The 15,054-nt window shown below is 31.0% G+C and overlaps 2 protein-coding genes across 2 annotated transcripts; both read right to left on the bottom strand.

Annotated features, from left to right (window-relative positions):
- Positions 1-914: 914 nt before the first annotated feature.
- LOC120276475 lies at positions 915-2,741 on the bottom strand. Its single transcript, XM_039283228.1, has 3 exons — positions 2,651-2,741; positions 1,880-2,206; positions 915-1,240 (listed from the first exon to the last, which is right to left on the bottom strand). The coding sequence occupies exons 1-3, from the start codon at positions 2,715-2,717 to the stop codon at positions 1,062-1,064; spliced, it is 573 nt and encodes a 190-aa protein (XP_039139162.1). The 5' UTR covers positions 2,718-2,741; the 3' UTR covers positions 915-1,061.
- A 5,341-nt stretch (positions 2,742-8,082) lies between these two features.
- LOC120275600 (zeatin O-xylosyltransferase-like) lies at positions 8,083-13,064 on the bottom strand. Its single transcript, XM_039282222.1, has 3 exons — positions 12,269-13,064; positions 11,178-11,377; positions 8,083-8,695 (listed from the first exon to the last, which is right to left on the bottom strand). Exons 1-3 carry the CDS (start codon positions 13,011-13,013, stop codon positions 8,141-8,143), a joined length of 1,500 nt encoding a protein of 499 aa, XP_039138156.1. The 5' UTR covers positions 13,014-13,064; the 3' UTR covers positions 8,083-8,140.
- Between the last annotated feature and the right edge of the window lie 1,990 nt (positions 13,065-15,054).

Here is a 15,054-nt window from a genome sequence, read left to right as displayed (position 1 = left end):
AGATAAAATTTCAAAATGATAGATAGATTTTTTTTTAACTTATTTAATATCCTAAACATATCTTCTTCAAACTATTTTCTTTTGTTATTTTTTTCTTTATTTTCTTTATTTTTTTATTTTCTTTTCCTGTGAACTCATTAGCAAATTCACCGAGATTCATGTGATCTTATTTGCATTCAAAAAAAAAAAAATGATAGGAGAAATGAAGGTAAAAGGAACTTTTTAAAATTTTAATTCAAATTTCCAAATATACTGAATTTGTTTTCATAACTTTTTAATAGCCTAAACATCCCTCATTCAAACTATACTTCTTCTTCTTCTTCTTCTTCTTCTTCTTATTATTATTATTATTATTATTATTATTATTATTATTTCTCTTTCTATTTTTTATATGTTTTTCTTGCATTTTTTCTTTGATGAAGTATGTTTACTGAGATTCATGCATGTTTAGGATATTAAATAAGTTAAAGAGAAAACGGGAGAAATGACGGTAAAAACAATAACATCTTAAAATTTTAATTACATTTTAAAATATATACACATTGTTAAATCTACTTAACAGTACCAAAATCTTCCTCTGCCGCCATTTGATTCCATTTAATTGGCCCCTTTTTTTTATTTGTTTTTTACATTTTGTGTGGAGTGGGCCCACCCCCACAGACTCCCCTTCTTTCTGCTTTTTCACTTCTTTTAATTTCCTTCAAGACATACTAATTTTAATATATAATATATAATATATTATAACATTTTTATTCTAATTTTGTTTTGATTTTTTTATATTATTTTATTGTATATATCACACATGTATAAGTAATTTTGTCATATTTTTTTTATTTTTTTTATTTACAATGAATTATTTTTTTCATATTCATTACCATTACCATTCTCATTCCACGGACCAAATGCCCATAAAATTTTATATAAATAATCCATTGCATATGTAAAATTTTTAAATTTTACCAACTTTTACAGATACATAAACAGATATATAGATATTTCAAGATCAACAAGAGCACTCCAAGCAAACTTTGAAGAGAAGTTGAGGCATAAAATGATAAAAATTAGCATGGTGATTCTGCAGGTTCACTAGCAAGACCTTTCTCAATAAGAGCAGAAGGAGCCCATGCAATTGATCTTCCAGACACTGGCCCTGCAGCTTCTATACCGGAGCTCAGAATCTCTGATATTCCCCGACGAACACTAGTTTCTTGATCTTCACATAATTTCGGGAGAAATGCACCTGCATATTAAATATATATTATCTAGACTCAATTGAAGCTAAATTTTTAAGGAAAATTCATATTTATATATTTATATGTGAGATTGCATTTTTATTCGATGAACTAACCTAATAGTAAGTAATATTTATTTTTATTCAAAAAATTATATTTTTAAGATTTAAATGAAATGAAATTGCTAGAGTAACTAGTAGTGCCACATATATTAATTAAAAAAAAATATGGATATATATATATACGTGAGTTCTTATCTTATGTGTTTAAGCTTTTGAAATTGAATTGAGCATAAATAGTATGCTTAATTTGCATCTAACAAGAATAAACTTAAACATCATCTAAAACTTATATATATATATATATATACTATTAGAACCTACTTATACTGAAAAGATAAAAAAAATGAGATATTTATATTTAAACCAATATGTTTTTTTTGTAATGATGCATAATAGTTATTCTTAATTAATCATACATTGAACTCATAAAATTTATTTAATACCATATTAAATGCAAATCAAATATATATTAATTGAGACCAATTCATTTTAAAAGTTATAACAGATATCTACCTATTAAGATCTCTAATATCTAAATTATCTTTGAAATCGATCTAAATATTTAATCGAATATATATAGTATACCTTCACCAGCAGCAAGATTGAAGTATAGATCAACAATATTTGGGCAAGAATTATAGCACTTAGAAGAGCAAAGTTTCTGAGTGAAATGAGAATCCAAGAGAGAATCTGAGGAGATTCCAACTGTATTTCTATCAAGTCCACATGCCTTGATACATTCATTGATCTCAATATAGTCCTTCAGTTTTTCAGTCTCAATGTCTGATGTTCGACAAAAAAGCTCTAGATACCCACTCCTCCTCAACTTCATCTCGAGAACACATCGATTCCCGGAAGATGAAACAGCGAAAGCACATGAGTTTTGGTCAAGATCTTCACAAGTAATCATCCCTGCAACAATATTGCATGAAACCCATATAAATGAGTGATTTCTTAGCTTAATTTATGAGCTCATAAAATAAAATTATGAACAGTTTGCACTTGTGCATATTAGTTAATTATTGTAGGAATTCAAACATGTCATTTGCTAATGTAGATATATTACATGTCATTTAACTAACCTAGCCTGAACTTGATAAATGAAACTTTAAGTAGATTCAATTTGGCTAAAGCTAGCTCGATTAAAATAGTATCAAGCTAAGCTTAAAATATAGCAAATTAAGCTTGATTGACTCGGCTTGATTACAACCATAGTTTTATTCTAAATTTTCCAACATAAATTAAGGATAAAATATTGACATATAATATTTATGTGTGTATATATATATTTAAAATAGCACCATAATATATCTAGCAACATAAACTAATTTGTTTTCCTTTGAGATGAGGACATACCGAGAGAAGATTGGGTGTAGAAAAGAAGAGTTAGAGCCAAGAACAAGAAGGTAGTCCAAGAAGCCATGGCTTTTCTAATGAATGTTAATGGTGAATTAAATCACTTGTTAACATGATGTGAGGTATTTATAGGAGAAAATCATGTGATGAATATGGGGGTGAATGACACTATGTAAATCATAGAAGGCTCCGTTTAAAGTATGGTATTGTTAGCTTGCCGTATGGGTGGGTAATACATGGAAATAGAGACAAAGAGGTGCATGATCTTTCTATGTAAACTTTGGTGCCATTTGCATTTCTTAAAACAAGTTTATGTGTAGACATATTTGAGTTTTAGTGAATCAATATGGTATTAGTGATGATGACAAGATTTAATAATTTAATTTAATTTAATATCTTAAATAAATATCACTAAATTAATTTATAGTATAAATATTAAAATATTTATTTTAATTAGTATCAATTAAATAATGGTGGATCAAATAGTAACATTTTTAAAGTTTCATTGCAAAATTCAAATTTTGAATCACTAATTTAACATACACAAATGAAAATAATTTAAAAAAAACCAAAGATTTGGATTTTAAGGTAAGATGGGCCCTTTTTTTGGTAAAATTTGAAGGCTAAAGGCAATATTCTAACATAAAATGAATTATTATCAATTACTCATGAATTTACAAAACAACCCACTCTATAATAGTACCAATATATTTACTCAAATTCACATTACTCTTTGGGCATTGATAAGTATAATTAATACATGGTAGGGTAAAACTAGGGATGGCAAAATCCGATCCGCCCCGGTTTTGGACGGGGTGAGGCGGGTTTGGTATTTGCTTGCCCGCCCCGCCTCGCCCCCTCCCAGCCCAGATAATAATTTAATTTATTATAAATATTATATAATATATGGGGTAAATGATTTTTTTTTTAATTTTCAATAAATTTCTTACGAGTTTGTCTTTATAAGTATATGTTTTATAAAAAAAATCTATTTTATAAATGTTTTTAAGAATTTTGGTTGCTTATTTGTAATTATGAGCAAGGCGGGAGATTTACGAAAAAAGAAGGGAAGGAATAGTGCCCCCGCCTCGGTCGGTGCCCCGCTTATTACCACCTGGGGTGGGGATGGTAGAGGTATGTCCCGTCTCCACCCCGCCCCATTGCCATCCCTAGGGTAAAACAAAGTATCTCTTTTATTGTATTATCAAGGGTTAGTATTATTTGTAAAGTAATTAATTAAATAGATTTGATTGTGGTGAGTTCAAGCTTCCTAATTTGATTATGGAAGTAGTTTTAGTGGATTGAGCTAAATTAGGAAATTTCTAGAATTGATAAATTAGACAGCCATATTGGACTAGAATTATTTATGAAGGTTGGATTGATTGGAGAGCTATATCGGGCCGGAAATTACTTATGGAAATTACTTAATGAGGTGATTGGAGGTTATCTCTATTGGAGCTAAATTAGGTGAATGCTAAACTTAGCTGAAGATTATACTTAACTAATTGAAGAATATATTTGGTATAATTGAAGAACATCAAGTTTGGGTGCATGGTTGAAGACTATGTATTGCTCGGTTCTTACTGATAACCAGTTTGAGGTTTGGCAAATATTAATAGATGATTCGGCCATGTTCAACGTCTCAAACTTAACCAGGAGGATTAATGGTGTTGCAGGTAAACCTATCTAAGGGACAGGCTACCCACTCAAGCTCGAAAGCCCACCCAAAACTTGGGAGGGCTTGGACTACTATACGAGGTCAAGTGGACAAAATTTGAAGCCTGATTTAAAAATGGGCCTGGTTTGGTTTTTATTGTTAAAACCCAAGCCCAGTCCACCCGCCCTGGCCCGAATAATATAATATATTTATTAATTAGTTTTGTACATACTTATATTTAAAGCATGTACTACTATTTTGGAATGATTAATTGTGAATTGATGGTCTAGTTGGCCTCATTATTGATTATTGGCGATTGCCATTGGTTATAATGGTTTGAATTTAAGATGTTGTGATTGAGTAAAGATATATATTTGAAATTTTAATTTTAATGTGTTTTGTAGAATAATTTTTGGTAGTGTTGATGAGTATAATTTGCACTCAATATATAGACCTTTTTTAACTCATAATGAATAAAATATGAATTATTTTGAACCAATTTTACTCCTAATCTTATTGTTATTGCATTGTAGGAAAGAAAGAGAATGATTTGAAGGAAGAACACGTAAAAAGCACAAAATTGAAGAAATAAGAGCAAAGTTTCAACAAAAGAGGGAACAAGCAAAACATAAAATCTAACGCCTAGGCGCTAGCATGCAGCGTTTAGGCGCTACAACATCAAAAGGTGCAAAACAGAAAGTATAGCGCCTTACAGTCTTTGGGGCCTAGGCGCTACCCCGATTTCAAGTTATAAAAAGGGAGAGGGTTGAGACAAAAAGGGTGGAGAATTTTGGAGATCAAGAGGCCGGGAGCAAAGATTCGGCATGGATTAATTGTCAGGCTTTAGCTTTTAGTTTTTCTTTGTTTATTTGATTATGAACCTTATTCATATGTCGAACTTTGTAATTATTATGTTCTAAATACTTTTTCTAGGCTACGATGTAGCCAAACTATGAAAACATAGATTTATCTTTGTTTAATTCAATTGATGCTTGTTCCAAAACTACGTTGAATATTTTAATCTATGCTTAATGCTTGTGATTGCTTGATCACTAATTGCATGATTAGTAATTTGATTTGAGACCGAGAGGTGATAATTAATTTAGGTCTTGGTTGAAATATCATACAATCATCATAAGATAGAGATATTTATGAGGTTGTATGCATCATTATAAATTTCTAGAGCTTAATGAGTTCCATAGGTTCACAGTTATCTCAGAGATGAAGTTAACTTATCTAGTGGAATATGCTATTGATACTTGAGAAAGATCAATATGTAATTTAATTAGGAAAATTTGATGACAACATAAGAAACAAACATTGATTAATTGAATTAAATGATCTAGGTGGAATTAGTCTAGGTGAACTCAGAAACACTAGAATCTCTTGACATTGATTTTTAAGTATCTAACTCTCTCTCTCTCTCTCTCTCTCTCTCTATAGTCCTTGACTTAGATTTTCTAAACTAAATCTTTTCAACCTGATCATTAGTAAAGTAGAATTAGGGTTACTGATTTTGGTGATTAATAAGCATAATCCTCGTGGGACGATACTCTCTTATCATTATATTACTTGTTTGCAATAGCGTACACTTGCGTTATAAAAATCACTCCAACAAGTGTTCACATATTAATATTTTTGTTACTTTTTTTTCTAACTTATTTATTATTTGATAAAAAAATTTATTTGGGCGAGCCATGGTTCAAGGTCATAAAATTTAGACGGATTCCGGTAAAAATTAAACCCCGTATTTACACGCAGGGCCGAGTTTGGATAAGTTTGAATTTTATTAATTAAAGACTATGCCCGATCTGAACCTAATTCAGTCCGGCCCATGAACAAGTCTAGTTGTAAGGTCATGTTTCACGCTAAGCTTTGACTCAACCAATTTTAACAAGTGTGTTGGGTTATATCATAAGTGTGTTACAACATAAGTTATGGCATTAGATTCGGAGTTAGTAAAGAATTTTCTTACCTTAGCGATTCATGATGGTAGAGAGGCCTAAGGAAAAGGTGTGAGAGCATCAATTATAGTTGTGATAGAGCATTTGTTATGTATGGTGATCATATAGAGATCTTAGGGAAAGTGTGTCTCATCAATAGTGGTTAAGACCGACCACATATAAGTTAAAGTGAAACTTCTAAGATGAGATGTTTGGTTATTAATACTGTTTTAAAAGAGTATTTTAAATTTATGAGGGAATTGTACACATGTTCTAAAACTTGTAGAACCGTTTTTAAGTTTGTTTTGCATCTTATATCAGTTAATTTATTTTTTGGGTTTGACCTCATAGGCATGTAGTACATGACTATATTAATTCTCATGTGTTTCATTTTTGGATCTTTGCTTAATTTTTGAAATTAATAACTTAAAAATTTGATGATCCATAACCTTCACCTTCAGCTGAACTAACAATATTCTTAAGTTCCCACAAATTCTTGGTAACAACAAAATTATTAAATTGGATTAACATATTATCATTAATTAGGAGTGAGTCAAATTAAAGAATTATTTTTTAGAATCATTGGTAGTATGACAATAATTTTATTTTAAAGAAAAGCCTTGTAAATGCTTGATAAATTTTTAAAGGACATGTCTATATATATCTATAATTGTTTTAATACCTTAAACATAAAACATCCCACATTTAAATAATACCCCCTTTTTTTTTTCTTTCATCTTTTTCTGGTAAACTCATTAATAAGCTAGCCAAGATTCATGTGATCTCGCATTCATCCTGGCTTAATAAGCTTGTTGTCTCAAAGGGAACAGATGTCCCACATTTAAATAATACCCCTTTTTTTTCTTTCATCTTTCTCTGGTAAACTCATTAATAAGCTAGCCAAGATTCATGTGATCTCGCATTCATCCTGGCTTAATAAGCTTGTTGTCTCAAAGGGAACAGATGTGAGAGATGATGGTAAAAACAGATAACTTCTTCAAATTTTAATTAAATTCAAAATATGAATTAAAAACTAAAACTTTTTGAGGGTACTAGAAAAGTTGGAGATATATTTGAGAGAACCTAGCTTTAAGAAGATGTAATGTCTTGCATTCTACCACTTACGTGGTGTTTCATGCAGATGTGGAAACTTCTAACCATCTGCTCATTCAGTATTTTGTGTCCTCGCATATCTAGAATTTTTTTGCCTAGATGTTCAAGGTCAGATGTTGCACTTCCTCCTTGAAAGATCTTTGGGGAAATTGGCAAAAAAGTATCAAGAAACCCTAAACTTCTTTCTGGGATTTGCTTTTGAAAGCCATTAAGTGGAACATTTGACTTGAATGAAATGCTCACATTTTTACATCTATTTGTGCCTCGATTGTTACCATTATTATTTAAATTATTCATATGGTTCTTTTGTGGATGAATGCAGCTCTTGATTCGAAAAGGGCAAAGCTGGATAAGTCGATGAGGAAAATCAAGCGGATCCTGGAGTTTCTTACTTCTAGAGATGCAGAGCTAGGTGTCCCTCCAAAACATACCTCTTCTCTGGGTGACATTTAGTTGATGGGGTACTTCAAGTGGTTCCCTAGTGTGTTGGGGTTCCATCTTGTTTTTATCTTTCTCTACTGGTTCTAGTTATTCTCGTTTCTTGTTTCAACCATTCCTTGTGGGCTAATATGTTGCCTTTGGCGTTAGTAGCTCGCTTTTGTTTGTGATTGTCCAGTTCAAACTCTGTGCAATCTCTTTTTTTTTTTAATGAATGTTGTTCATCCATTTTTTTTTCTATATATATATATATATATATTAGAGAAAACTCAACACCATTTCCCGTTTATTTTATTTATTAACATATAAATTTTACAACAAGTTAAAAGAAATCTCAAATCATGTACTAATATATGAAATGAAGGATTGCATCTCCTTCCAAGAAGAACCACCATGTGAAACACCAACCCTAATTTGTTCACCAAGTTCCCTTGCCCTCTTCTTCACCTCCATCCCTTCATCACTCACCATCAATCTCTTCACCACCTCCACAATCACCATTGAGCTCACAACTTCCATCCTATGTTCCCAATCCCTCACCATGAACCCCACCTTCAAATACTCACTCAAACACGTGGCATTCCTTGGTTGGCCCGAGTGCATGGGCCATGCAAGGATTGGCACTCCAAAACTCAAGCTCTCCATGCATGAGTTCCATCCGCAGTGACTCATGAATGCTCCAATGGCTTTGTGTGCTAATATTTCCAACTGTGGAACCCAATCTCTCACAACAATTCCAACTCCTTTCAATCTTTCTTCATATCCTTGTGGCAACTTTCTTCTTCTCTTGTCAGCGTTTTGTTCATCAGCAGTTACATCACCACCATCAGCATCTCTCAGGACCCATATGAACTTTTGCTCACTCTTCTCTAATCCAATTGCTAACTCTTCTATCTGCACCAATGTGAAATATATATATATATATATTCTTGGTAAAATTATTTAAATGTAAGGGAAAAAAATTAAGTCTCATAATGAAGAGGCAGAATGTTTTTTAAAAAATGATAAATCATATTTATTTAATAAAATCCATAAAATACAAACAGAACATGACAACAAACACTAAAAAAACAAAGTGACACCAAACACAACAACATGTAGTCCACTATATTATATGTAAATAAAAATAAAAATATAAACATTTATATAAAATATTATGGACACAAGAGAGGGATTAACTCGGCATTAGGTTTGCAAAAGCCTCTGGGAATGTTTTTTTAAAACCATAGAAAGATGAAAAACACAAGGCTAATTTATTAAAATAATATTATTTTTTTTATTAATTCTCAAAATACGCATTTCTGTAACTATTTACGGAAATGCGCATTTTGTATTTTTTTTTTATTATTATTTTTAATTAGCGGGTCCCAATGTCATTTTTTAATATTTAAATTTAATTTTTTTTATAAAAAACAGAGGGCCCATTATATTTTTAATATTAAGTTTTTTTTAAAAAAAAATTGCGAGTCCCGGTAGTTTTTAAATTAAAAACGTTTTACATCCAAACCCTTATAATTTTCATTAATTTTTATTACAACTTATTTTTTCTCACTTCTACTATGTTATTTTTACTTTCACTAATTGTAACCGGCTGTTAATAATTTAAATAAATAATTTTAATGTCTTTTCATCATAAGGGGGTTGTTGGGATGAATTATTGGTGGCATAAAGCACCTACCCCATTCATGAGAGCCATTGGATCAAATTGATCTTGGGCATCAATTTGTTAGGTGGAGACCTATATAAACTCCCCAAATTCTTTTTCTAAAACACACAAGTATTTCTATAAAAAAAAATTTATCAATATAGAGAGAAGCTTTTCTTTAAAATGAATATGAATTTGAATAGGTGGAGGCCTATATAAACCCTCCAATAATTCGTTTAAAGAAGAGCTTCTCTCTATATTGATAATTTTTTTTCTTATAGAAATACTTGTGTGTTTTAGAAAAAGAACTTGGAGAGTTTATATAAGTCTCCACCTAACAAATGGATGCCCAAGATCAATTTCATCCAATGGCTCTCATGAATGGGGTAGGTGCCTTATACCACCAATAATTCATCCCAACAACCCCCTTATGATGAAAAAATATTAAAATTATTTATTTAAATTATTAACAGCCGGTTACAATTAGTGAAAGTAAAAATAACATAGTAGAAGTGAGAAAAAATAAGTTGTAATAAAAATTAATGAAAATTATAAGGGTTTGGATGTAAAATGTTTTTAATTTAAAAACTACCGGGACCCGCAGTTTTAAAAAAAAATAAAAACTTAATATTAAAAATATAATGGGCTCTCTGTTTTTTATAAAAAATTACCGGGACCCGCAGTAGAAGTGAGAAAAAATAAGTTGTAATAAAAATTAATGAAAATTATAAGGGTTTGGATGTAAAATGTTTTTAATTTAAAAACTACCGGGACCTGCAGTTTTTTTAAAAAATAAAAACTTAATATTAAAAATATAATGGGCCTCTATTTTTTATAAAAAATTAAATTTAAATATTAAAAAATGACAGTGGGACCCGCTAATTTAAAAAAAAAATAAAAAAAAACAAAATGCGCATTTCCATAAATAGTTACAGAAATGCGTATTTTGGGAATTAATAAAAAAAATAACATTATTTTAATAAATTAGCCAAAACACAAATAAATCTGAAGGACATGTTTTATAAAAATATACTAATTTTTAGATTTATCACTCATGCAATAGAGTATGTAATATTTTATCTCTTTTGAGCAACTCAAAGGTGGATGGTTCCAATCCTAGATACTCATGGTTTATCAATATTTTTTTAATAAAAAATTAGATCTAAAATAAAAATATGATATAGTTATTACCCCTAATCTCATGTGTTATAGACATAGACAGGTGCTCTAATCCTCTAAGCTGGAGGTCCCACTGGGCTTGTCATTAGATCATGAGTTGTAGGAGTATTGAAAAAAAAATTATTTTTTTCTTATCATCTATTTTGTATGTATATATAAATAATATTCTATTAAGAATGGCAAAACAAAAGCTTCTCACTTATTCAATGGTCATCATGCAAGTGGTTTTCAAAAACCACACAGTAAAGACATTTCTCCGGCTTCTGGTCAAGTGACTCAAGTCCAACCCAATTAATTGGAGATCATAGCATAAAGACTACCATTAATAAAAAAAAATTATATTTAAACTTCATACTTATAAAAAATATTTAATAAGTCCTATATTTATTTTTAGAAAAAAAACTTTAAAAATAACAACAACAATTTTTATGGGACACTATTTCAGAATCAATAGCATTGAGTTATCCTAAAATAGTGTCCGAATGCAATTCGGATATTATTTTAGCATGAATAACATTACCTTTTATTGATTTAAAAAAAAAAAACACTGACCTGTTCATCAGACATCATAGAAGTAGTACCAAAGGCAACATACAAAACATTCTTGTCCACTTGCTTATCAAGCCAGTCCAAACACTCAGGTAGTGTTTGGATTGATGGAGTGATCCCCAAGGCATGGGGATCACTCCCACTTTTGGTGCATACCCATATTTGGGTATGCACCAATAGGATGAGGGATGGGAATGAGGGGGCTTCATCCCCTCAAAGACCCCATATTGCTCATGCCCCCAAAATTGGGGCATGAGCGATCCTTCCCTTTTTTTCGCTTTTTTTAATTACCAATATACCCTTAATAAATAAAAAAATTATTTTCTATAATACACCCCATACATGTTATAATTAAATTATTTTTTAATTAAATACATCCTATAATTAAATTAATTTATGTCATTAAAATATTTAATTAGTATAATTAAATAAAAAAATATTTTTTTAAATATTTATTACTCATAATTAAATCATAATTAAAATAAACTTCAAGATTTCTTTTTAGGAAAGTAGAAATTTTTGTCCATTTTAATTTTTCATGAAACCGTAATTAAAAATATATATTTAATTAAATATTTAATCATAAAAAAACTAAATTGGATAATAGTTAAATGGATTAATTATTTTTAATAATTATAATAAAAACATATAATAATTAAATTAGACTTTATTTAAAAATATTTAATTATAATAATAAAAAAATGAATAATTTTTGTTTAAATTATTTTTATAAATTAAAAAAATTAATTATTCTTAAATATAATGTGTTTATAAATTAAAAAAATTAATTATTCTTAAATTAATTTAAAAATTTTTATTTAAAAAAATAAATACATCAATAACTCATTTAAATATTATTTATAAAAATTGAGGCGATTTAATAATTGTTTTTACTACGATTAAGATCATTATTTAATTAAAATACTTCCAGAGATCAAAAGAATTTACTAAAATTTTTCCCTATCCCTCTCATATTCCTATCCCCATTCCCTTCAACCAAACATTACTTTTTATCCCCATCTCCAATCCCCTTTCCCTATTCCTATCCCCATCCCCATCCCCTTCCCCATCCCCATATTCTCATTCCCTCTAACCAAACAGGCCCTCACTTCTCCGAGCACGACCAAGATCCACAAGAGGATGAACAGGACCAACAGCAAACACTCTCTTCCCAGCCTTAGCTCGCCGGAAATCTTCAATAATCGCACCTTCAATTGCTTCACAAGAATTAATAATAAACCCATCTTCAACAGCGTCCTTATCATCATGTCCACTATTCCTAAACTCCAAGAAAGTATCACTTAAACAACCTGGGAATTGCTTAAGAACAAGATCACTTGAGGTTTTGTTAGGTAGGAAGGAGAGGTGATAAAAGCAAGGACTGCATATGAACTTGAAAACTTGGATGTGAGTGGAGGTTTCGAGAGAGAGGGCTTGTTTTGCAGCGAAGGACATGAGAGGGTCATGGATGACGATGAGACGTTTGGAGGAGGAGGAGAGGGAGTGGAGAAGAGAGGAAAGAGAGGGTTGGAGATGGTATAAAGAGTGGAAGAGAGGGAGAAGGTGGTCAGAGAAAATGGAGGAGGGATTGGGAGGGGGAGTGGAGAAAGGTGGTAAAGGGAAGTGGTGGATGTGGAGAGTGAAGAGGGAGGAGGAAGGCCAGCCTTGGAAACGGGAGATGATTTGAAGGATATGGATGGAAGAACCGGCGAAGTGGACGGAGGAGAAGTGGCCGGAGGTGGCGAGGCGTAGGGAGAGGTGGAGGAATTGGTTTAGATGGCCTTGGGCAGGGAAAGGGATCACTAATATTGTTGTGTTGTTGTTGTCGTTGTTGTTCATGATGATGATGGTGATGACGCTCGGAGGGTGTTGAGAGGATTATATTGAGGGAGAATATATTGGGGATGGGAGGAGAAGAAGACAAGGTGGAGCTTGTTTAATTTATCCTTTGGATTGTTTAGGGTAGTGGTGAGCAGGGCCATGGCCGGGCCCGATCCACCGGGTTACGGTTTAATGGCTTTACCCGGGGCTAGTCCTGTCGGATTGGGTTAATCCATCTGACCCGGCAGATTCGCGTCACAGGGGAGCTAGGCTCGGAACTGGCCGATAGGTCGGGCCAACCCGCCGGCTGACCTGATGGGGATGAATGATACTATGTAAATCATAAAAAGCTTCGTTTAAAGTATGGTATTGTTAGCTTGCCGTATGGGTAATACATGGAAATAAATACAAAGAGGTGCATGATCTTTTTGTTTAAACTTTAGTGGCACTTGCTTTTCTTAAAACAAGTTTATGTGTAGACATATATATTTGAGTTTTAGTGAATCAATACGGTATTAGTGATGATGACAAGATTTAATAATTTAATTTAATATCTTAAATAAAATATCACTAAATTAATATTATAAAATATATGAATATTAAAATATTTATTTTAATTAGTGTCAATTAAATAAAAGTGTGGATCATATAGTAACATTTTTAAAGTTCCATTGCAAAATTCAAATTTATAATCACTAATTTAACATACCCAAATGAATATATATTTTCTTTAACCAAAACTTTGGATTTTAAGGGAAGATGGGCCCTTTTTTGGTAAAATTTGAAGGATAAGGCAATATTCTAACATAAAATGAATTTTTATCAATTACACATGAATTCACAAAACAAACCACTCTATAAGAGTACCAATGTAATTACTCAAATTCACATTACTCTCTAGGCATTGATAAGTATAATTAATATATGGTAGGGTAAAACAAAGTATCTCTTTTATTGTATTATTAAGGGTTAGTATTATTTGTAAAGTAATTAATTAAATAGATTTGATGGTGGTGAGTTCAAGCTTCCTAATTTGATTATGGAAGCAGTTTTAGTGGATTGAGCTAAATTAGGAAATTTCTAGAATTGATAAATTAGAGAGCCATATTGGACTAGAATTATTTATGAAGGTTGGATTGATTGGAGAGCTATATCGGGCTGGAAATTATTTATGAAAATTACTTAATGAGGTGATTGGAGGTTATCTTTAATCGGAGCTAAATTAGGTTAATGCTAAACTTAGTTGAAGATTATACTTAACTAATTGAAAAATATATTTGGTATAATTGAAGAACATCAAGTTTGGGTGCATGGTTGAAGACTATGTATTGTTGGGTTTATGTTGATAAGTGTAGTGAGCATAACCGGTTTTAGGTTTGGCAAATATTAATAGATGATTCGGACGGACTTAATCAAGAGGATTGATGGTGTTGCAAGTAGACTTATTCAAGGGCCAGGCTACTCGCTCAAGCTCGAAAGCCCACCCAAAATTTGGGAGGGTTTGGACTAATATACGAACCCAGTGGACAAAATTTGAAGCTTGATTTAAAAATGGGCTGGGTTTGGTTTTTATTGTTAAAGCCCAAGCCAAGCCCACCCACCCTGGTCCGAATAATATAATATATTTATTAATTATTTTTGTATATATTTATATTTAAGGCATGTACTACTATTTTGGAATGATTAATTGTGAATAGATAGTCTAGCTGGCTTCATTATTGATTATTGTTGATTGCCATTAGTTATAGTGGTTTGAATTTAAGATGTTGTTATTGAATAAAGATATACATTTAGTATTTTAATTTTAATATGTTTTGTAGAATAATATTTGGTAGTGTTCACATATTAATATTATTGTTAATTACCTTGTTTTTTTTATAACTTATTTATTATTTGATAAAAAAATTTATTTGGACGGGCCTTGGTTCAAGGTCATAAAATTCGGACAAGTTCTGACAAAAATTAAGGCTCGTATTTATGGGTAAAGCAGAGTTTGGATAAGCTTGAATTTTATTAATTAAAGACTCGGTCAGTCCCAAACCCAATTCGGTTTGGCCCA

This window comes from Dioscorea cayenensis, chromosome 14 (assembly GCF_009730915.1).
Source record: "Dioscorea cayenensis subsp. rotundata cultivar TDr96_F1 chromosome 14, TDr96_F1_v2_PseudoChromosome.rev07_lg8_w22 25.fasta, whole genome shotgun sequence".
NCBI classification, from domain to species: domain Eukaryota; kingdom Viridiplantae; phylum Streptophyta; class Magnoliopsida; order Dioscoreales; family Dioscoreaceae; genus Dioscorea; species Dioscorea cayenensis.
Note: the sequence above shows the minus strand (reverse complement) of the source record. Positions and strands in the feature narration are given on the sequence as shown.